General features: G+C 38.4%; 1 protein-coding gene across 4 annotated transcripts in view; it reads left to right on the top strand.

The window, feature by feature from the left end:
* KMT2E (lysine methyltransferase 2E (inactive)) overlaps positions 1–23,058 on the top strand; it is a 118,655-nt gene that overhangs the window by 87,706 nt on the left and 7,891 nt on the right. For all 4 annotated transcript variants that reach the window (XM_073328500.1, XM_073328501.1, XM_073328498.1 and 1 more), the window contains 6 exons: positions 6,919–7,173; positions 7,414–7,558; positions 8,592–8,845; positions 9,957–10,013; positions 12,708–13,274; positions 18,984–19,282. In XM_073328500.1, coding sequence (XP_073184601.1) covers positions 6,919–7,173; positions 7,414–7,558; positions 8,592–8,845; positions 9,957–10,013; positions 12,708–13,274; positions 18,984–19,282 — 1,577 coding nt within the window. The remainder of the gene's footprint in view (positions 1–6,918; positions 7,174–7,413; positions 7,559–8,591; positions 8,846–9,956; positions 10,014–12,707; positions 13,275–18,983; positions 19,283–23,058) is intronic.

The following is a 23,058-nucleotide window of genomic DNA, read 5'->3' as shown; positions in this document are numbered from 1 at the left end:
TTCCCGCCAGTGTCGTTGATCTACAGAGTCCTAGTGAAAATCAAGCAGGACAGGGCAAGGGTTATCCTGATAGCTCCTGAGTGGTGTTGCCAGCAGTGGTTCGGCATGCCGCTGGACCTTTTAGTAGCCTAGCCACTGCAACTCCCTCTCTGGCCAGACCTGCTGTCTTAGAATCACGGCAGTCTCCTGCACCAGAACCTAAAGGCACTGTACTTGACAGTGTGGCTGCTGCGTGGCTAACTGTGGATGAGCAGGCATGCTCGACCTGAATGCAACTGATCTTGTTGGGTAGCAGAAAGCCCTCCACCAGAGTGACCTATCAGGAAAAGTGGAAAAGGTTTACGTGCTGGGCCTTGGATCGGTGTTTCTGGGCCAAACAGGCCTCCCTGCAGGTGATCCTGGACTATCTCCTGCACCTCAAACTCCAAGGATTCACTGTTGTCAGTCAGGGTCCACCTGGCTGCTATTTCAGGTTTCCACCCTCCATTCCAAGGCAGGTCAATCTTCGCTCATGACCTGAAGGCCTGATTCCTGAAAGGTCTGGAGCGTCTTTACCCGCATGTCTGAGATCCGGTCCCTCCCTGGGATTTGAACCTTGTGCTGTCGAGGCTCGTGGGACTGCCGTTTGAGCCTCTGGCTTCCTGTTCTCTTCTCCTTCTCTTCTGAAAGGTGGCATTCCTGATGGCAATTACATCCACCTGCAGAGTATCAGAGCTCAGGGTGCTTATGTCGGAGCCACCCTATATAGTGTTCTACAAGGATAAAATCCAGTTGCAGCCGCACCCAGCATTTCTGCACATGATAGTTTCCCAGTTTCATATCAGCTAAGACGTTTTCTTATTGGTCTTCTTTTCAAAGCCCCATAGTTCCAAAGAGAGCACAGGTTACACGCCCTGGATGTCTGGAGGGCACTGGCCTTTTATATCTACAGGACACGGCCTTTCCGTAAGTTAATGCAACTGTTCTTTGCTGTGGCAGACAGGAAGAAAGGTCATCCAGTGTCTGCTCAGAGGATCACAATCTGCATCTGATACTACTACGAGCTCCCGAGTGTGCCTCCACCGATGATTAGTCAAGTGCGCCTTGATTAGAGTGCAAGCATCATCAGTGGCCGCCTTGGTTCATGTGCAGATCCAAGAGATCTGTAGAGCTGCTACCTGGTCGTCTGTCCACATGTTTACATCCCATTATGTGCTGACCCAGCAGGCCCGGGACGATGCTGGCTTCAGAAGAACAGTGCTGCAAGCTGCAAAACGTGAACTACAAGCCCACCTCCATTGTCACTGCTTGTGAGTCACTTAGAATGGAATTGACATGAGCAAGCACTCGAAGAAGAAAGAACGGTTACCTACCTTTCGTAACTGTTCTTTGAGATGTGTTGCTCATGTCCATTCCATTACCTGCCCTTTCGCCCCTCTGTTGGTCACTGGTAAGAAGGAACCAAGAGGGCATAGGGTCGGCGGTGCCCATATACCAACGCATGAGTGCAGGACTCAAGAGGGCGCCACTACTGACCCTACGGACACTGCTATGGCAAAAGTCTCTGCCTACTGCGCACGTGGGCGCATGCACACCTTGAATGGAATGAACATGAGCAACACATCATGAGAATACGAACATCTTACGAACGGTAGGTAACCATTTTTTCTTTGGATTTACAAAACTTCTGAAGTACATTTTGCAGAATAATTCTGGAGTTCGTGTTTGCTAATCAAATTTCTTTGCCCATGCAAATATTACGTATACAAAATCTGTTAAAAGAAAGTTACTTAGATTGCAAAGTCAAGCAATCAAAGTTTAATAAATAAAAAGATGTATTTTATGTTCTGCTTTGTGATAAGATTTAACTTGTTTTTAACTTTAACTGTTTGTGCCAGGATGTTTCAATTTATTTGTTTCTTCTTTTGCTGAGAAGGCTGGCTTTCAAGTTGGCTAAATTTAAAAGATCTCAAGAAAAATTAAACAATTGAAAGTACTAAGAATAGTGTTCAAAGGAACTTCCATTTTTTATGTAACATGTTACATATAACCTGTAAAGATATCCTACAGCACTAATTAAAACAGCTTTCAAAATATCTTGCACTGTGAAAGATGATAATTCTCTAAACAACTTGTGCAGCATGTTCAAAATTTAAAGAAAGTATTCTTTATAATTAAGCCTCTTCGTTTTCAGTTTAAACCAATTTTTACTGAAAAATTCCCAGGTTTTACAGAAAGTATTATTCAGCTTTTATTGATTTTCACTTTTGTATCATTCAAATATATAAAAATAACTTGTTTTATTAGGAAAATACGATACATTAGTCTGTGTGTATATATGCAAAGCTGCCCGTTAAAATAAGGCTATGCATTAGTGTAGAAGATACACACAATAAACACAGGGCACACACTCGAACTCTGAAGTGCATGCGCATCTGAATATACTGATGAATCTCATGCCCACCATGTATACATTTCAAGCTGTTAGCAGATAACAGTTTAAAAATTTGACACACTAAAATGGGAGGAAAATGAAAATCTGTATCAGAATACATTTGAGAACACAAGGAAGCATTCAATTTTTTTTTTAAAGGGAGAAAAGGATGAAGTTGAGTGTATGCGCTGCAAGTGGTGTGGCCCAATTATTAAATGTAAATATTTATAGGCTAATAGTTCTAAGTCTACAACAGTAAACTGTTTATTCAAATGAAAAGTTTTATTTGGGGATTAGAGAGAAATTGTTTTCTTAAACTCAGAGGTGGCATTATGTTTTGAGTTCTGTTTTAGTTTTGCAGCAGATCATATAGATGAATAATGGAATTCAAAGTATTCATCTACTGAATACTTTTTTCTCCATGTCTTTCTGTCCACCAAAATAAACCCCAGTATTTACAGAGAAAAATTACTAGTTTTTTGTACTGATTTTCACCTGTTTTTATTGTTGTGGTAACAAACACTGATAAATTCCTGGGAAAAATTAAATAAAATAAAAACTGAAAACGAAGAACCCTATTTTTAATATAAATGTGGAAGAAAATAGTGCTAGACCAGTTTCAGTATTTTGACACCATTAGTAAACAACTCCAAAAATTCAGTTAACTTGCATTATTTAATAAGGTATCTTTTTACCCTTCCACACATCACGAAACCAAAGCATAGCAATGAAGCAGTATATCCTAAACCCCCAGGGATATTTTTGCTTTGCTTACTGCAGATGCCTACCTTTTAAATCACCTTTTAGCTCCTATTGTGAAGGAAAGCTAGAAGCTGTTTCTTATCTTCTCTGTTTGTGACCCAAAGCTTAAAGGAGTAAAAGACACCTGAGAAGTCTGAAGAAAAATCAATGACTGAAACTAGAGTCCATTTGCCACTCCATAATATTCTAGATGTCCTTTCTCAGATTCCTTTATTGTGTCATTGTGGGAAGCGTGGATACAAATTTTGGATTTTTCTTACTTAAATTGTGTTTTTATTTAAATTAAATAGACTTGCCTGTTTTAAAAAAATAACTGTTTAAAATAAATTTAAAATTGACAACCTATGGTAAACCCTAATTGTAGTATAATTTGCTAAAATCCTTTAAATAAAAAATATGCCACAACAATAAGCCCTCCTCAAATTTTAGTAAGTTAAAGGGTACTTTTTAAATTTTATATATCTATATATAATATAAATTAGGGAGAAAACACATCTTTAACTTTTGAGGTCAACTCAAGCATTTATAAATATGTTGCCGTGTCCTGTACTGCATTACGTACCTCTCTTTTCAGTCTTTAAAATGGAGATAAGATTGGATATTTACAATTTTCAAAATGTAAGTACTTCCAGTTTCTGTTGTTCAAAGAAGTTTTTGCCCTAACTACTTTCGGTTTCAGTTTAGCTAACAGATGAAAGAATATTTTCTTCATGTGGATGGAGTAGTTCATTCAAAGTTGAAAAATAGATTGGAAGTTGAAAAAGCAGGAAAGCTTATTTTCCTTTTCCAATAAGTAAATAAAAAACAGGTGGGAGAAGATAAGATCTACTAATTCTAAAATTTAAAGAACATGGGTCCAAATTTTCAAAGCTACTTAGGTGGCTAAAGATGCAACAGTTAGGTGCCATGTAGGATTTTCAAATGTCCCCAGCAAGCGCCAGTGGCAACCAGAGACAATTAATGCTCCCATTGTTTCATAAATCAGTTAGTTAGTTTATCAAAACTTGTTTTGTAATTAGAACTTTTTTTCTAATGTATTCAGTACATTTAAGGAATTTTCAGCTAATAAGAACAATTTTTAAATGCTGTATTGTACACTTTTAATTGAATTCCAGTTTCTATCCAGATGCAGTTTGACATAAATCCCGAGAAAAAGATTATCATCTAGTAAATAAGAAATGTGCCATTTGTCATGTTCCAATATAAAAATGTGTAAACATTAAGAATTTGAATAATGCATGTTAAATTATGTAATTGCTTATATAAACACGTGTAGATATAGTGTATCTTGGTTAGCAAAAAGGAATACCATATTAGTGCAATGTCTATATTTGTTTGCAAAGCAACATGTTTTAGTGGTTATCCCATCCAATGAGAAGGAACATTTCTTTAGCAAAATAAAATACAAATGTAAAACAAGATTAAAATCAGTGTTTTAAATTAAGGTTTTCTACATGCTGATTTAAATAATGATTAAAATAGGTGACTTGATTCTTGGGGGATCAGAGACTTTGATTTTGATTTAAAAAGGCATTTTGGTGTAAGTCTAAATGACAGGATAGCTAAAATGCTGGTGGGTGGTCAACACTAGCATTTCTCCCCATATCAACCGTTCTAGTGTATTAGTAGTGGTAGAAAATTTTAGGTGAAAAAGTGTAGTTTAGGCATAGCCCATTGAGGGCTGTAACAGTGACATATTGTACCATACTGGGGAATGAGAAGCAAAAATCCTACATGACTGAACATAAGAATGGCCATACTAGATCAGACCAAAGGTCCATCTAGCCCAGTATCATATCTTCTGACAGTGGCGAATGCCAGGTGCCCCAGAGGGAATGAACAGAACAGGTAGATCCATTCCCAGCTTCTGGAAAACAGAGGCTAGGGACACCATCCCTGCCCATCCTGGCTAAAAGCCATTGATGGACCTATCCTCTATGAATTTATCTAGTTCTTTTTTGAAAACAGTTTTTATTGCAAGCATATACTTAAGCATTCTGATTAGTTGTTGGGCCACCCAGTTATTAAAGCGAGTTGGAAAATTTGTCGATTTTTTAAAAATAAAAATGACTTTTCAATTAAATGGACATGTTTAAACATGTTTTTTCAAGTATTGACTTTCTGACAAAAAGTTTTTAGCAAAGTGAAAGTTTGGTTTTGTCAGTTTTTTGGGGGTGGGATAATTTCCCAACCATCTCTATCAATGCTTTTTCACTAATTCATTTCAAGCTTGGTGTAACAGCCTCTGCAGATACTGCTCTCAAGCAATGTTTTGAAGTAAAGAGATTTTACCATTTTTTGGAGGGAGTAGCTTTCTCTACTATGGTTTACCACTTTACAGACTTAGAGATACAGGTTGGAGTACAAAATGCAACACTTTTGGAAGTTATTGAAAAGAGTGATATACATATTGGAATTCAGCCTTCTTGCTTCCGGTGATTGGAGCTAAATCCCCTTGTAGGACTTAGGGTTTTTTGCAATTCTATATATGTGGAGAAGCCACTTTGGAGAAAGTGCCATTAGTGGTGTATTTCAACTTTTAGAGTACATTTTGTTTGGGTTTTTTTTGGGAGGAGGGGAATATATTCAAATTAGAACCGTGAAAATAAATTAAGCTGAAGACAGGACACTAATGAAATCTGACAATGAAGACCTATACATATTAAGCATTTTCCCATGCTTAATGGCTTAGAGGTTAGTCTTGAAATATACTCTGGAATCAAAATATGTATGGTCCTAAGAACATTCAATCTATACAACTTCACAGCAGATACGATTATTTATATTATTGTTGTGCCTATGGTCCCCAGTCATGGACCATGACCTCATTATGCCAGATGCTGTACAAACAGGAAAAAAAAGAGTACAGTAGGAATTTAACAAAGTATCGGCGTAAAATTTTCAAGAATGTTAATGAAAGAACCAGCACTAGTTCAAAATCATGTAAACAATTCCACTTTGTTAGTTTAGCAGTATTTAACATCTAGATCTTTTTGTATTGAATTATTTCACCAGTTATCAAAACTATGCATTTTATTATGATGATCTTTGGCCTTTAGGTTGCCTCAAGAGTTTGCACATGTATGTAATTGCGCTGATGTTGTAACTGAATATAAACTCAGTGTTATTAGATGGGATGGGAGGATAATAGAGTAAATGAAGAACCAATTTCTAAATGTTGATGAAATGTAAATTGAACATTTTAAGTTACCATCAGTAGAAAGACAGATTTATGGTTAGGCTAAAATAACAATGTGATTTAGTCTCATTCCAGTCTACCTATTTGCTGGATGATAAATTAATGAACCTTTATATACTATTAACAGAATGTGCTGAAAAAGCAAACTGCACCCAACACTTTAACATGTAAAATGCCTTCTGTAAATGAAAACTCATTTCATTCATACTCACTATGAAAAAGACAATCCAACATAAACTGATGATGTGGCTGATTAAAAAAGAACCATGTCAAGGATGGTAAGAAACATACAAGCTAGCTAGAATTTTAGGGAGTGTGAAGAAAATTATCAGTGAGAAATTGCAAGCTGATCTATACTTTAGATGTTAAAGATTTGTGAGTTTACCGTCCAGAAAACTAGATATCAATATATTGTATGAGCCTAAAAGCATATATGATTTACCAAATGCAGAAGGGTTGAGATACTAAACCATTCTGTAAGCAGCATTTAGCAATTTCTTATGTATAACTTTATAAGCACTGACATTTTCCCCTTTTTCTCTAGCACTTGGTCAGTGAATGGTTAAGTGAGAAGATTGAGAAGACAGGAAAGCCTATAGACAGCCTTTCAGAAAGGCCTCTGCGTATAACTACAGACCCTGAAGTTCTGGCTACACAATTGAATTCTTTACCAGGTCTCACTTACAGTCCACATGTATATTCTACTCCTAAGCACTATATTCGTTTTACTTCACCATTCCTTTCAGAAAAAAGGAGGAGAAAAGAACCCATGGAAAACATTACTGGCTCTTGCAAGAAGGTAATGAATCCTTTGTCTTAACTTGGCTTTAAAACGAAAGGCAAATTGCTTGTTTCTGTGGGTTTTCTTTTTTTCCCAACTCCCTCTTATTTAATCACAATTCTTGTTTGTAAGCATGAATCCTGTGTTGGAACTTGCAGTGTTTAGAACTTGCTCTACTGTCTGTAGCATGTTCAGAACTTGTTTCAATTAGAAATGAAATTACATCTAATTTTTGAAAATTCTTTCTTTTTATGACAGCGTTGGTTGAAGCAAGCTTTGGAAGAAGAAAACTCAACAATGATAGACAGATTTAATTCTCCATCTCAAGAAAGATCTAGAAGTCCTGTGATCAATGGTGAAAATAAAAGTCCATTATTATTGAATGACAGCTGTTCCTTACCAGGTGAAGTTTTTAACACCTAAATATTATAAGACATCTTAATCTTTTGAAGTAGCTTAATATTTTTTAAATTACTGAGGAAACATGGTTTTCAAACTATAAATGCCCCATATAAACAACAGATATTCTAGTGGACAGTATAGGAAAATCCTCCTTAATATTGGGTATTATGCACTCTTTTCTTTGTTCTTGTCATATTAGAACACTTGAAATATGGGATGAAAATAATTTGTGGTGTACTATAGTTTATTACTCCAGCTAGTGTAAATTTACACATAAATATGGATACCTTTTATTCTTCAGAATTTTAAGGGTTTCACTGAGGGAAAATATGATTTAGAGCAGTGCTTCTCAAGCTATCTGATGTGGGGGACCAGCAATTTTTTTTCCCAATGTGCCCGCAGACCGGCAGCTGATGGCTCACGGACCGGCACTGGTCCGCGGACCACCACTTTGAGTAGCACTGGTTTAGAGGAAGTATTTCATATTGATCTGCTCAGACTTATTTTTCAGGTTATAGACCCATTCCTGCAGTCCTTGTATATCCAAAATGCCTATTAATTTCAATGGGAGAGTTGCTTGCACAAAAAAAACCCCAGAAAAATTACCTAGTCTTAAAATTATTTATTGAATGAGAATGTGGTGAAACTAAGCAACCTTGGGATATGAAGTCTGTGTGCAATGTCTCCTATCCAAAGTTACAAACATGTTGATAGTTTTAATGTTCATGATGTAGTAACTGATGCGTTATTGTAACTTTGGTAATTTATAATGTTTTTCCATCATTTTAGTTAATATTGAAAATTTCAGTTCTTAAAGTCTGCTGCCTTCAGTAATTTGTTAGGATTATAGTTGACTTTTCATGTTTAACACTTTTTTCATGAGAGAGGCATTTCTTTAATTTGACTGCCTGACTGATTTAATGTGTTGTATTTATAACTTTATTTCATGCCCAAGTCTTTACAAAATGAGGAGGAATGACTATCAGATCAGCAAAATATTGTTTCCTAGTCTCTTTTTTCTATTTAACATATAGATCTAACAACACCACTAAAAAAACGAAGACTCTATCAGTTACTGGATTCTGCTTATTCAGAAACCTCCACACCTACTCCTTCTCCATATGCCACGCCAACTCATGCTGATACCACTGCCACAGACCCGTCATTGTTTGCTACTCCTCCTAGGATAAAAGCAGAAGATGAAACTTGTAGGAATGGTTACAAACCCATATATTCACCAGTTACCCCTGTGACTCCATGTATACATGGAAATGCCATGCACTTTGAGGTAAGATTTTCAGATGAACATGAATATGTACTCCCCTTCTTCCCCCCCTCCCATCTTTTAAATAAGACATTTTCTGATATCTATCTATATATATAGATAGATATATTACTGTCTTGTTTTGCACTTAAAACTCTTTAGCCAGTTGCTTTAAGCACCAAGATTATCAGACTTGGTTTCTGTTTGTGGAACATAAGGTCTTGTTTACATGGAACAACACCAGAGGGGTATGATTTTGTAAAGTGCTCTAACATGTTGTGCTCTGACTGCCCCATGTAGTTCCTGCTGGCATGCTCTAAAAGGTACCTAGTTTGGATTTTTAGAGTGTGCCAGCAGGGTCTACAAGGGGCAGTTAGAATGCAACATATTATCTTTATAGGACCTTTATAAATCACACCCCTCTGGCATGTTTTACCAGTGCCATGTAGTTAAACCCCAAATTGCTCATTAGGACTACACTTTGCAGAGTAACAGCTGTGTTAGTCTGTATTCGCAAAAAGAAAAGGAGTACTTGTGGCACCTTAGAGACTAACCAATTTATTTGAGCATAAGCTTTCGTGAGCTACTGTAGCTCACGAAAGCTTATGCTCAAATAAATTGGTTAGTCTCTAAGGTGCCACAAGTACTCCTTTTCTTTTTAGGACTACACTGTAAGTTACTGTTAAAGGCCCTGGTTCAACAATCGGAACCATCTATGTGAATTCTTATGCTTGTATTGAGCCCCATTTACTTCTCTGGGCACATCCACTTGCACAAATCTTATTGCAAAATCTGGGCCTAAAAATTGTACAGTTATCAACAAGATCTGGATATTATTAGTTTACTTTCAAAATCTGAAAAGAATGAAGGGTCAACAGTATTGAAGCAGAGATGTGCTTTTCTATATGTTGCATTGTAATATATAATTAATAGCCTGGTAACTTTCGTATGTTGTGGTTATTGTCAACAACAGTTACGGAACAGTTACTTTTATGCCATTAAATTGAAACAAAACCACTTCTTACACAAATTTGAAGAATGGAAACTTAAGTTGTTTCATTCTTATTTCTCATATTTCTTTGTCACCCTATGTTAAGATTGAACTTGAATCTTACTAATTTTCTTATTTGTGCAGAATATTTCCTCACCTGACAGTTCCCCAGAAATTAAGAGGCGAGCTTACAGTCAAGAGGTAAGAATCTTTGTGAGAAACTGTAGAAAAGTCTGCTGATTCATCTGTACATCTTCATTAGCAGAAAAATCTCTTGTTTTGCAAGACTAATAGTAAACAAACCAGAAATCAGTCAACTGGTGAAAATGTGGCAAGTAATTTTTCTTCAAGCTCAGGTTGTCGACTTCTGCACTGCACATTCCCAATTTTTCTCTTTATTTATCCCTTCCTTCTTATCTGCTCCCCCTTCTTAATTCTTTCCCCATCCTCCCACTTCCCTTCCATTTGCTGTTCCTTTCTTTGTCCTACTTAGAGCTTAGATCCTCTGTAACTACAGGCACTAGAGGGCAACATGATCCATACATTTGAGAAGACATAAATGAAATTTCTTTCAGAAGAAGACAGTCATAAACAGTGCATTATTCTGTAGATTACCAGCAACAAAATTTAAGAGTTAAAGTTGGTGAAATAATCAATCCTTAATTAGTGTTAATATTAAAAAAAATTCCAAAACTCTAAGCACTGAAATGTCTAGAAATGATCAGTAAAGGTTATTTATACATACATCTAATACTATTATGTCTTACACATTCAGCTAAAGGCAGTTCTTGAGAAATTTACCTTGTATATTCTAATGGGAGTCTTAAAAATGACTTAAAATGTACCTCTGAATGTGTGGAAAAAAATATTCACTGATACATGTTGTTGTTGTTGTTGTTGTTAAGTACATCAGTAGGTTAGAATTAACATGGTTGTCAAATTTTCATGTCAGTTGAATATATGAACTATAAAGCTCATTTAAACAAATACTTCATATTTATAACTGGTTATTTTTAGACACGGGGCTTGTATAATTTTAATTATGTAGCTAGTTTTTACATAAGGTGGTATTGTGTCTGATTTAAGATTTAAATTACTAGCCTTCTATGATGCCTAGAATGGCATTTCTCTCCTGAAAACATTTAAAATGTCAGTGGTAGTAGGTAGGCCTGCCGATAGCAATTTCAGGCCCCGGAGCAGAACAGTCAGTGGCCTCCCTAGAAAGGGATGGCTGAGGTTTATGACACTACTTTTTATCCTATTTGTAACACATTAGAACCTCTATAAGTAAGTTGTAGCGTTGCTTGAACTTTTTTTTTCCAGTTACAGCATCAGTATTAAACAAATTGTGAGCCTAAATATAAGCTGTAGAATTTGTTGTTTTGAATTATATATTTCAATTAAATACATACATTATGGAATTATATTAAGTAATATATAAAACATTTAAAGAAGCACAAAGTAAAAAAACACCTAAAGTATCAAGTAGGCTAATTAAACACCTCACTACAGGTTTCAGAGTAGCAGCTGTGTTAGTCTGTATCTGCAAAAAGAACAAGAGTACTTGTGGCACCTTAGAGACTAACCAATTTATTTGAGCATAAGCTTTCATGTGATTCATGTGTAAAAGACAAAGAAAAAACTGATATACAAGATGTAACTGAATATGACCAACAAAGTTAAAATATACAATACAGTACTTGCGTTTTGGTGCTGTGTGACATCATCACCCAGAGCAATGAGGAGACAGCAGGCATGATGTACCAAATCTACCAGGAGATCTCCGAGGAGGCAAGGCCGAGGGAAAACCTGCACCTCGTTCCTTGGCTGAGTGGGAGAGATGGCCCCTCATCCTGTGCTCGTGATAGCAGCTAGTGACAGCGAAGGGGGAAACTTAGGATGGCTCAACTGGGTGGCTGAACTGGCTGGCTTGTGTTTGGCAAGGAGCTGTAGTCCTGTAGTCTTGGGGGAGGAAATCTGGTAGCTCAGAGGGACCTTGTTCCTCTTCAGAGTTGCCCTGTAGCCAGAGAGCCAGCATGGCAGGCACAGCAGTTCCCGACCAGCCAGAGGAGGCAGCAAGCTCCACGGTTCCCAGGCTGCTGTTGCTGACATTCTGCCCGACGAGCAGGTGCAGCAGCGTTCTGGCAAACTGTTACTGTCACAGTGAGGGATGGTGCTCTGTACAGAGTAGCAGCAGCACGAAATTGGATTTTTTTTATCTTAATTTTTATTTAAAAAATACATATCTATCCCATCTGCTTGAGCCCCTTTAAATTACCGGGGCCCCTGCGCAATTGACTCCGCCTCTCTGTCGGCAGGCCGAGTAGTAGGGAACCCTCTGGGCCTTGTTAGGTGACGCACTATTTGGAAAGGAGCCTGCCATATGCCATTTAAGCTCTTTAGGACCAGGAACCGTGCTTCTGTTGAGATTTCTTTGTATCATAAGAGCTGACATCTAAAATTTAACACCAGTATTTTGATATTGCAGACAAATTCAGAAATCTTCATTTGATTAAAATGTTATATCTATCAACATATGTAGCAAAAGTAGAAACATGAGAAATGTTTATTTTTTTTAAACTGGCCTGTCCATGAGATTGTTTTTCTCTCCTTAAATGTTCATGTGTTAAGGTGGCGGCAAGGAAGGCATTAAAAAAAACAAAAACAAACACAAACATCATTTTGAACGTGGCTCTTAAATGTGCTTTCTGCAAGTGGTCTAATTCTGATTAAAATAATTAGTTCCCATAACTAAAAGGGATTTAATTCTGCTTTAAGGATGCAGTCACCAGTGAAGTCTCAATTATATTACATGTAGTAGTATAAGAAGAAAAGTTATATTGTGAAAAAATAATATCTGCTATATGCCTTTTTTTTTTTCCCCTCTCCATGCAGGGATATGACAGATCATCCACAATTCTAGCACTAAATTCTTTCAGAAATTCCAGTCTGACAGAAATGGGCCTGCAAGAAATAAAGACTATTGGATATTCTAGTCCAAGGAATAGGACCGATGTCACCAGGCAGTGCACTGGAGAAAAGGAATCTGTATCAGACCTTCAGCTGGGACTCGAAGTAATTGAGCAAAGTACACTGCATAAAAACTTGGAAGCCCCCTCACATGATAGGACTGATTCTAACAGCCAACTAGAAGCTGCTCAGTGTGGTCGGGGTACAATTTATTCTACATGGGTAAAAAGCCCAGACAGGACAGGTGTAAATTTTTCAATGAATTCTAATTTGAGGGACTTGACACCTTCACATCAATTGGAAGTAGGAGGTGGATTCAGAATAAGTGAGTCAAAGTGCCTGATTCAAGATGATGCAAGAGGCATGTTTATGGAAGCATCTGTTTTTTGTACGTCAGAAGATGGAATTGCATCTGGCTTTGGAAGGACTGTCAATAACGACATCTTGATGGATGGAAATTGCACACCCCAGAATCCTCCACAAAAGAAAAAGGTTACAACTTTAAGCATCATTCATGATTTATTTTATATAGTCCAGTACATGCATAACTGTTATGAGAATAAATAACCACATTAATAAAAACAAATTATTGATCAGTTTTTACAGGTATTACAATGCAGATATTACATTCATTGTACGATTAACAGATTACCTTTTTAAAAAGGAACCTCTAATTTTCATACCTGAAAATCAATATACCTGCTTCTATCCCAAAATATCACAATACTATAGTTGAAGGGATTCTGTCAGCTTAAAAATCATATGCTGCAAACAAAGAAACTCATAGTACTAGTTTATTAAAAAAGATTGAAGTATAAAGAATATTTAAATGAAACAGTTACAGTACATTTAGGGTATGTATGGCTATAGGCCCATTTGTAACTGTCAGCCATTACCAGCACTAAAATCTCCTGCATAATGCCTTCAGTAGATGTTACTATGTTGAGTGGTACCCGTTCTCTCTCCTTACAGAATGGGGAACAGGAACAGTGGGGATGAGGGTGTCTCTCACCTGGCAACTTGCCAGAAGTTCTGCCCCCATAGTCATTAGCACTTCTAGATTTCCTCTTCCTTTTTTCAAACTTTTTGTGGCAGTAATGAACAAGGTTTTCCCCCCCTTTTCTCTTTTTTTTTTTACCGCCTCCAACATGGCAGATCAGCTCAGGAAAAGGAAATTCAAGTCCAGGCTGTGCTCAGATTGAGAGATACATCCGCAGCTAGATACTGAAGGCGAGCTGTGTTGTTCTGACACTCATAGACATGGTTGTTCCCAGTCATGTCACTGCAGCCCTTTTTCCTTCCAAGGCACCTTGAAGAAGGAGGAAAGGAACCTGATCTCAGCTGAAGCCAAACAGCTATAAACTCCTGCAACTACTCTGCCATTCATCCTCATCTGATGCTTAAGTGAGCCTCATTGTCTTTAAATCCAGGCATAGCCACCTAGGCAACAAAGGGATTTCTCTACTCCATCCACAGTCCTAAAATCAGTGTTCAGCATACTTTAAAAGTTATAATTTCCTACCTCCTCCTCTCACTGATGAGAAATGTTCTCAAAAGTACTGCAGTGTAGGGTTTATGTCTACCATACCAGTTACTCATCTCCTGATGAGAGAGAAAATGTAGTTTCACACAAGAGAAATTTCCAAGAAAAGCAGACAAAATTGCAAACCTCCTCTCTCTCCCACCAAAGCTAAGAAATCAAAGGAGGGCTAAAAAGTCCAAAGAGCACAACAAGAAATCAAAGAAACATCAGATTTCTTTATTCCTCCTTTTGTATCAAAAAAAAAAGAGGAATTCGTAGAAACTGAGGAAGAGCATCCTGAGAGAAAATTGCAGGAAAATCTTTTCCTGTCCAATAAATTTGAAACCATGAGGAGAAAAGTAATTACCAAACTGGACTCGAGGCAGCTAAGACCATTTTGTAGAAGCATACAGATAGGGATCAAGTTAAGTCCCTTACTTCTAAGATCAAATTAGTTATAGGTGTGTACTTGTTCAATATTATTGTGGCAGCCTAAGAGTTTCCAGACATGGGCAAGAGGCTCATTGTGCAGACTCCAAAATTTTATCAAATGCAGGAACCCAAGGATAGTACATACTGAGGTGGCATCAGCAAAAGATATGGTTTATCCCCTCCACAGGGGAACTTCTTCCCAAAGGAAAATTTAAAGAAACTAAGACAAGATGTCAAATCTTAAAGCAGCCAGTTTACAGTGGTTTTATCCAGGCGTACTTCATGATATAGTACAATGACCTCCAGACCACAGATTGCACCAGTCTAGAACATGAAAATCCTTAGATGTTTGTCTGGTATCATCTTTAATGGCCATTGTTTCTGTGGATACAGTGCATTTTGTTGTGAAAGCTTTGGCCTTCAACACATTGCCAAATGCAATATTTAGCTATACCTTTGAACTGCAAATGAGTATTCCAAATGTAGTTTCTCTAATACCTACCTGAGTTATTGATTGCTTACATGGAGTATAGAGGTTAGGTGAGATTCTGGCCAATCCAGGAAATGACTTCTACATGGATGACGGAGCTTCTCATCTATCTACAATACTGCTGTCATGTTAGTCAATTGTATCACAACATGGGAGTTCAAGGCTTCCTTTTGGAAGGTCAAGAGAAAGGGCATCAAATCTAGAAAAATGTATGCTTAATTTCAACTTCAACACCTGTTGAAAGAGAACTCTCAGACCAGAAGACTTGCATGAATTTTGAGGACGCTTCTCTAGAGAGGATGACTGGTCAGGCTGCACCTTTGACATCAGAACTGATGGGATTACGGAATCCACGCTTTACTGTTCACAGATTGGGATATGCTTGTATTCCTTAGGCAGTAATCTCTGAATCTTCCTCATGTGTAGATGAGACTACACCTAAACAAAACAGTCAGTTCCAAATGGAAACAGAGCCTAATAATGATGTGTATATATAGAGGGAGATCTTGATAAGTCTTTCCTTACTGGTATATCTCTCTCTCCTCCCAAGTTGTTATATGTGCATCTCAGATCCGGCATATGAGTTATTCTGGAGTAATTCCGTATGTAGACACTTATTCCAAAATAAGTGTCCACATGTGGAATTATTTCAGAACAACTATTCTGCTTTAAATTAAAACCGTATCTTATTCTATAATAAGTTTCATGCTTAGACAAGCTCTCAGATCTTTAAATTCACGAGCATCTTCAGAGTAGAGAACTGCTTTGCTGAACATAGTCTGGATTAACATATTACCTAGGCAAAAGTACGTGTATGCTCGGGGGCCCTTGAGACTGGCTACTATCATTAAGAGAATGTTTGCGAAAGCTCTGGATGCAGATAGAAGACCAAGAAGCCGTGTATTGATAGTGTTTGTGACCGTAGGTGAACATGAAGAAACAGCTACCACATTCTGGACTGATATATGAAATTACACTTTTGTTAGACATATGGAGGATTCAGTAGTTTGCGAGAGTGGGATTCACAAGGCCACACTTCAATTCCATGCTCCACCGCAGACTTCCTGTATGACTGTGGGCAACTCACGTAGTCTGTGCTTCAGTTCCCAATCTGATAAATGGGGATATGATTTCCCTAACACACAGGAGTGCTGTGAGGAGAAGATGGTAAAGACTGAGACACTCATATACTATGGTAATAGAGATGCTGCGACATTACAAGGAATGGTAAGCATAGGGTCTCTGTCCAGAAAAGCAGTTTTCTTGCACATGTTGTGATTCCATCAGCTCTAGAACATAATGCATTTCTGACCTTTTCTTCCTGATGAAGAATATGGAGTATACCCTCAAGAACTGTTCTTGTTCTGGCACAAGTTATACTGCTCTTACGTCAAGGAACTGGGATCTCGACTGAAGAATCAAATATTGTTAAATGAAGTATGAAAATGAGAGACAGTGAAAAATTACTTTGGAAAGCAAATCAACTTTGGGGAAGATCACTGGTGCACTACCTACAGGAACCCTCTGGCTGTGGTGGAATTGTGCCATATGGGGAGAAAATACTAAGCTCAGTTATGGATAGAGAGAGGGTGAACAGATGTCCCGTTTTTAAAGGGACAGTCCCATTTTTTGGGACTTTTACTTATATAGGCACCTCTCCCCCTTCCACCCCATCCCGTTTTTTCACTGTTGCTATCTGGTCACCCTAGATAGAGACCATTCCTTTTGTTATCATGCAGAGAACGTTGTTGATCTCAAGCTCCTCTACTGCATAATTAGCTTCTTCAAAAGTTGAACCATGTCTGTTTAAAGGACTGCTTTAAGTAAAATGAGTATCTGAATTCCATTTACTTATTTTATATGAGTGTGGGGGTTGGGGAAGGAGTGAGACAGGGCAAGACAAGGCATTTAATCTTGCCCTGTCTCACTCCTTCCCCAGGTAGAATGCATCTTCAGTCTTCATATCCTTTCTAATAGGAAAAGTATGAGGCCCTCACCATTGGAACAGTTTGCAAGTCAACTAAATGCTGAGGCTATCCATCTTTTTCAAAATAAAGTGACCTGAATTCCCTTGGATGGGTCCCTTATCATATCACTGGTCACAGTCTTTTCTAATTTCCCACCATTTCTCTTAATTTACAAAACAGTAAATACATGAAGGATAAGGCAACACTTAGGCTATGTCTACCCTACAGTGTGTGTTGCTCACCAAGCAACATAAGTTACACCAACATAAGCACCAGTATGGACAGAGCTATGTCAGTGGAAGAGCTTCTGCTGCCAACATAGCTGCTGCCACTTGCGGAGGTGGTTTTATTATGCTGATGGGAGAACGCTCTCCCATTGGCATAGAGCGTCTTCACCAGACGCAGTGGAGCTGCACCACTGCAGTGCTCTATATGTAGGCAAGCCCTAATTCTATTTGTTAGACTTAATGGAGATGTTCATAGTTCAACCGCTTCCTCCTTTCTCATAATGACTTAAGTGGGAGCTGTTGGTACTCAACATTTTTTAAAATCAGTTGTGCCCAAAAATGGATTCAGGATACTAATTTTAAGCTTCTATTTTTTAAAAAATCTTGGCCATTGGGGGTGTGTGTGTGTGTGTATGCAGTTGGTCAGAATCTCAACAGTTGTAAATCTGTGTAGCTTCAGTAATTTTTTTTTTTTAATGGCACTATGCCAATTTATAGCAGCTGAGAATTTGCCCCATTATCTCATGCATTTTCTGTTATGGCACTTCTGTTCCCTGGGTTTGGGGTTTATGAAGATAAGGCTCAGCACAGGTTGCCAGTAATAGACATGAAAGCATAAAGGGGTTAAATCTAACTTGCACAGAAGGCTGATTTCTTAATGAATAAAAATACTGTCCAGGCCTGAATATCAGTATTTCAGCTTTTTGTTTCAAACCCAAAGGTGTACACTGAGAGCAGCTTTGCACAGATTTTCCTCCTGGATAGAAGGAAGCATAGAAAACACAGCCTGTTTAAAAATTTATATTTTAAGGAGACTTCCGAAAGTTACAAATATATATAAAACCTTTAACATTAAGAAATATAATGTACATCATGTTCTTCAGTAATGAAATGAAACCAGTTTTGACAAATAATGTTGTTTATGCTGAATCTCTACTTTATTATTATATACTATTTATATAATAAAGGGTTAATTGAAAACAAAAATGCATGAATTGGAAATAATTCAGATTGCCATTATTTAAAAGAAAAAGTTATGGAAATCAAATACGGATGTTGCAAATCTTTCCGTATATCAGAACAAACCATCAGCCTACTGTTCTGTTTTGTTTTAAATGCAAATGCATTGGCGTAAAACCAGAAAAATAAAATAGTTTAAAATGGTCACCACTATCATATGGTAGCTTGAAGTCCCAATATTTACAATGCAGTCCCCAACAGTGCAGCTTCTGCATAGTGGGACCTTCTCACACTCACTGCCCCAGATCCATTCTCCGCCTTTTCCTAGGTAAGAAATACATGCTTCTTCTGCCTGTACTCCTGTTTCTATTCACCAGATACCAAAGTAAATCATTTTGTAAATCTCCAGAAAAGAGTATCATTAGCCCTACTAACTTACCTCCTCTTATATTTTAGAGACAATTTAAGTGGTATATCCATTTGAAGTTGTGTAAAGAGAACTGCTCTGTAGATTTTTATTTCAATTTAATTTTATCAGCAATCAGAAGTTAACTGTGTGTAAAGAAAAATGAGTAAACTTTTCCTCTTATTTTTTTTCCATAGGTGTCTTTATTAGAATACCGAAAGAGACAACGAGAAGCTAGAAAAAGTGGTTCCAAGACCGAGAGCTTTTCTCTGGTTACCGTATCTCCTCATGCTGCTGGTGGAGGAAGTATAAGCAGTAACAATGGTGCTAATGATGGGTATAACAGTGGTGAAAACGGGGAGCAAATTGATAACACTGCTAACCTACCTTTACCATTGCCAGCTACTGTTTATAATACAACTCCAGAAGAAGCTGGCAACAACTGTCCAGCTAAAGAAGCTTCTTCCAGTGAGAAGAATGAACCAGAAGTTCAATGGTAAGCCATTTAGCACAGGTTGCAAGTTCAGAAAATGTATTTGCATAGCCAAATAGACAATTGGAGAAGCAATCTGCTACATTTTCACTCTAAATTTGTAGAGTGTCTAGGAAATATTACATAGCATCAGTTTATTTTATTAACAGATATGGGGGTATTTTATAGAATCTAATTTTGTCAAACTTGTATTTTGATATTTTTTTATTTTGTCAGTGTGCTACGGTGGGATGACTTAGGAGCTAAGGCAATGGGATACCATTTATAAATACATAAATTATACATTTGAACAGAATACCTAATCTACATTTACTTCATAAAAAATAAGTTTTGGCCAGAAGCCTTTCTTTCAAGTGACTGAACAAATATTTTAGTTCCATTTTCCTTACAATCACAGAGAATAGATTCCTCAGGGAAGTGATTGGAATATGTATACGCTCTCGGTCCTGTCTCTGAAAGTTTGCATGTGGATTATTCAGCACTTAAATATTTTAAAATGCTGTATGGTGAAGAGGTGTGTTAGTAAATAGTCCTATTTAGCCAGTGTGAAACAAATCAATATTTCTTGTTTCTGTGGATTATAAAAGCCTAGATAGGATGGCAGGAGGAAAGGTCAAGATTGTAACTTTTCACATAAAATAGAGTATTTTTTAACTACACTTTTTGGAAAGAACAGCATCCCATCTACATTAGGGTTCCCAATGTTGCTAGCACAGGTAAAGGTGATCTGGTGTTAGCAACAATGGAGAATTTTCGTCACATTTCCCTACTGTAGAGAAGTTCCCCCAAAGCTTCAGCTCACCATGGGCTGAGAAGCTGAGCAGGAAGAGCTGCCCCTTTTGAGCAGCAGAATTCTCACAGTTGGACTTCACAAAACTTTAGGCAGGTTTTTAATGGAGTACTTAAAAAAAATTAACTTTGCAGTGGGGGATCATGCAGAAATTAGTGTATTAGGATGTAAAGGGAGGCACCTGAAAAACAGCAAAGATAAAGCAATCAACCAGCAAGATACAGGGGGAATGGAAAATTCCTTACCAATAATTTCCTTTCTGCTAGTCCCACAATTCTGGGGTGCTCTCCTCTCTCTACAGCTCAGGGAGGCGGATCGATATTTTGGCACCCTCTGGTCTGGCCCTGCCCCCTCTGCTCCTGCTTGCTGCCAGATGAGTTATTCCCAAACTATAAAACTTACATAACATCATTAATAAATATTCCAGAGATAACTAAATAAATATGTACATTAGACCAAGGAAGATGGTCATATGGTAACCATTCCACTTAATATCTGACCCTTGACTACTGAACCATCCAGGGTGGGTAAAACAATGGGAGCTGCTGATAGCAGAAAGGAAATTATTGGTAAGAAATCTTCCATTCTGTAGCCCAGCATCTCCCACTGAAATAGGAAGCAATGAACAGAAGTAGGGAGGGTTATGAAAAAGAAAGTTTGGTAGGAAAGAAGTACCATCCTTTTTGTGAAGTCACTCAAAAGTCTCTTGATTTCTGAGCCACTGCATGGAGCACCTTCCTGCCAAAGGAGGCCTCTGCAGAAAATAAGTTGGTCCACCTTGTAAGGCTTGCTTAATGAAGGTACTAGCTATAGACCATGTGGCTGTTTCACTGATTTCCAGTGGACATGTTCACTTGTTCCAATCATGAGGTTGCTAAGGCTCTCATGGAGCGTGCCATTATTCCTTCTGACACAGGAACCAATGATGATTTGTAGGCTTCCACAATGCATAGTTTAAGCCACCTCATGATGAAGGACTTAGAAGCGCTGAGTCCCTGGCATTTTCGGTGGAAGGGCACAAGTAGGGAGCCTGATCTTCGTGTGGAGTCTGTGTGCTTGAGAGATTTTCAACACTCTTCTGACATCTAAGGTGTGCCACATCTTTTCATTTGGATCTTGTGGTTTTGGGCAGAACGAAGAAAGTGTAACCTCTTGGGAAGCATGGAAGGAGGAATTTACTTAGGAGAAGAAGGGATTCTGGTGTCCTGAACATCACCTTGTCCTCATGTACCATGCAGTAAGGCTCCTGTATAGATAAGGCTGGCAGCTCCGACAGTCTCCTGGTGTTTGTGACAACTACTAAGAAACAAGTTGCAATAGATAGATAAAAGGCTGTCTCTAATGTCAAACACTCAAAAAGATGGCTTGTCAGGGGACTCGGAACTTGAGAAAGGTCCCATTTTTAAAAAAGTGGCCTGAGCACAGTCTGGCGAACCGGACTGCTCAATCTGCCAGAGAGTCTGAGGCTTCTGCAAATAGCACACTACTAAGAGTAGACACCTGAGGCACAGTGGTACTGGGCTGAAGGCCTTGGTCTATGGCTTCTTAGAGGAAATCCTGACTAGTTAGAATTCCTGGAGTTCTGGGATTTTGCACTGTGGTTTTGGCTTTTGATGAATCTGGACAAGATAGAGAAGTACACTTTTAGCATATCTACTCTTCTAGATGAAGCAATGTCTTAATGACTGGAGGACAGAGCTCTCAATACCCAGGATGTTAGCTGAAGCTGTTTTGGGTCCAGATGAGGAAGGGGACCTTGTGAGAAGATGTCCAATCTCTGCAGAAGCTGGAGTGGGGGCTCCAGTGTCAGCTGTATCAGGTCTGAGAACCCACGTCTCCTTGGCCAAAAAGGAATTATCAGTATTATCACTGTTCTCATTTTCTTTTCTGGACCACCCTCCACAGTAGTGGAAAGGGTGGAAGTGCATAGAGTAGGCCCTACAGCTAGCTGTGCGATAAGGCATCTGTCCCCATGGATCTGGGGTCTGCCTCCATTGTGAAGTATTTTGGCCTCTTTGTGTTTGTATGATCCATGAACAGCTCGGTTGAAGAGGGGCTGAACATCTGACCAATGAGATTGAAAACCTCCTGATTCAGACACCAGTCGGAGTTGTTGACCCTGCACCTGCTGACCCAGTCTGCTTGCTGGTTCAGGTCCCCTTTAATGTGGAGTGCTCTGAGAGAAAGGAGGAACTGTTCCACCTGTCTCATTATTTCCTTTGCTTCCATTTATAGTTCCCTTGTGGTTGTTTAAATATGCGATTATAGTAGTGTTGTCTGATTGAACCAGGATGTGGTTCACCCTTAGGTTGAGCAGGAACCGTAGCAGAGCTAGCTTGACTGCTCTCAGCTCTAGGTTTATGCTATGGAACCAGATATCTTTTCTTGGCCCTGATGATGAAGCTATGGGCCTTAAGGAGATTCATTATCTGGGATGTGGCCCTGTGCACTGCTTACTGCACTGGAGTTCTGGTCAGGATGTCATCCAGGAAGGGGGAAAAGGGGAGTTCCCGTCAACCTTAGTCTCACTATTATCACCACCACCATTTTTGTAAAAACCCTGGGGTCCGAGAACAGGCCCAATGGGAGTGTTCGGTACCAGTGATGTTTCCTGCCACAGACAAACCTCAGAAGACTGCAGTGACGCTTTATGTGGGGATATGCTTCTGCTAGATCTACTGAAGTTAAGAATTCCCCCTAGGACAGGGATAGGGTCTCCATCCAAAACTTATTTTCTTATCCACTTGTTTTGAGCCTTTTGAAATGGAGAATAGCTCTGATTCCACCCCCCTTGCACTTCTGTTTAATGACAAAGATGGAGTAAGAACCAAGAGCACCCTTCTTGTGTGGGAACCCTTTCTGTTGCTTCCATATGCAGATGAGATAGTTAGTTTGTTCTGGATCAGATTGTTTTACGTAGTCATTGAACTGGGTGAGTGGCTGAAGAATGGATGCGGTAGAACAATATTTTCAGATTCTGATTAGTTGT

The sequence above is a fragment of the Lepidochelys kempii genome, chromosome 1 (assembly GCF_965140265.1).
Source record: "Lepidochelys kempii isolate rLepKem1 chromosome 1, rLepKem1.hap2, whole genome shotgun sequence".
Classification (NCBI taxonomy): domain Eukaryota; kingdom Metazoa; phylum Chordata; order Testudines; family Cheloniidae; genus Lepidochelys; species Lepidochelys kempii.
This window is presented reverse-complemented; position numbering and strand designations above follow the sequence as displayed.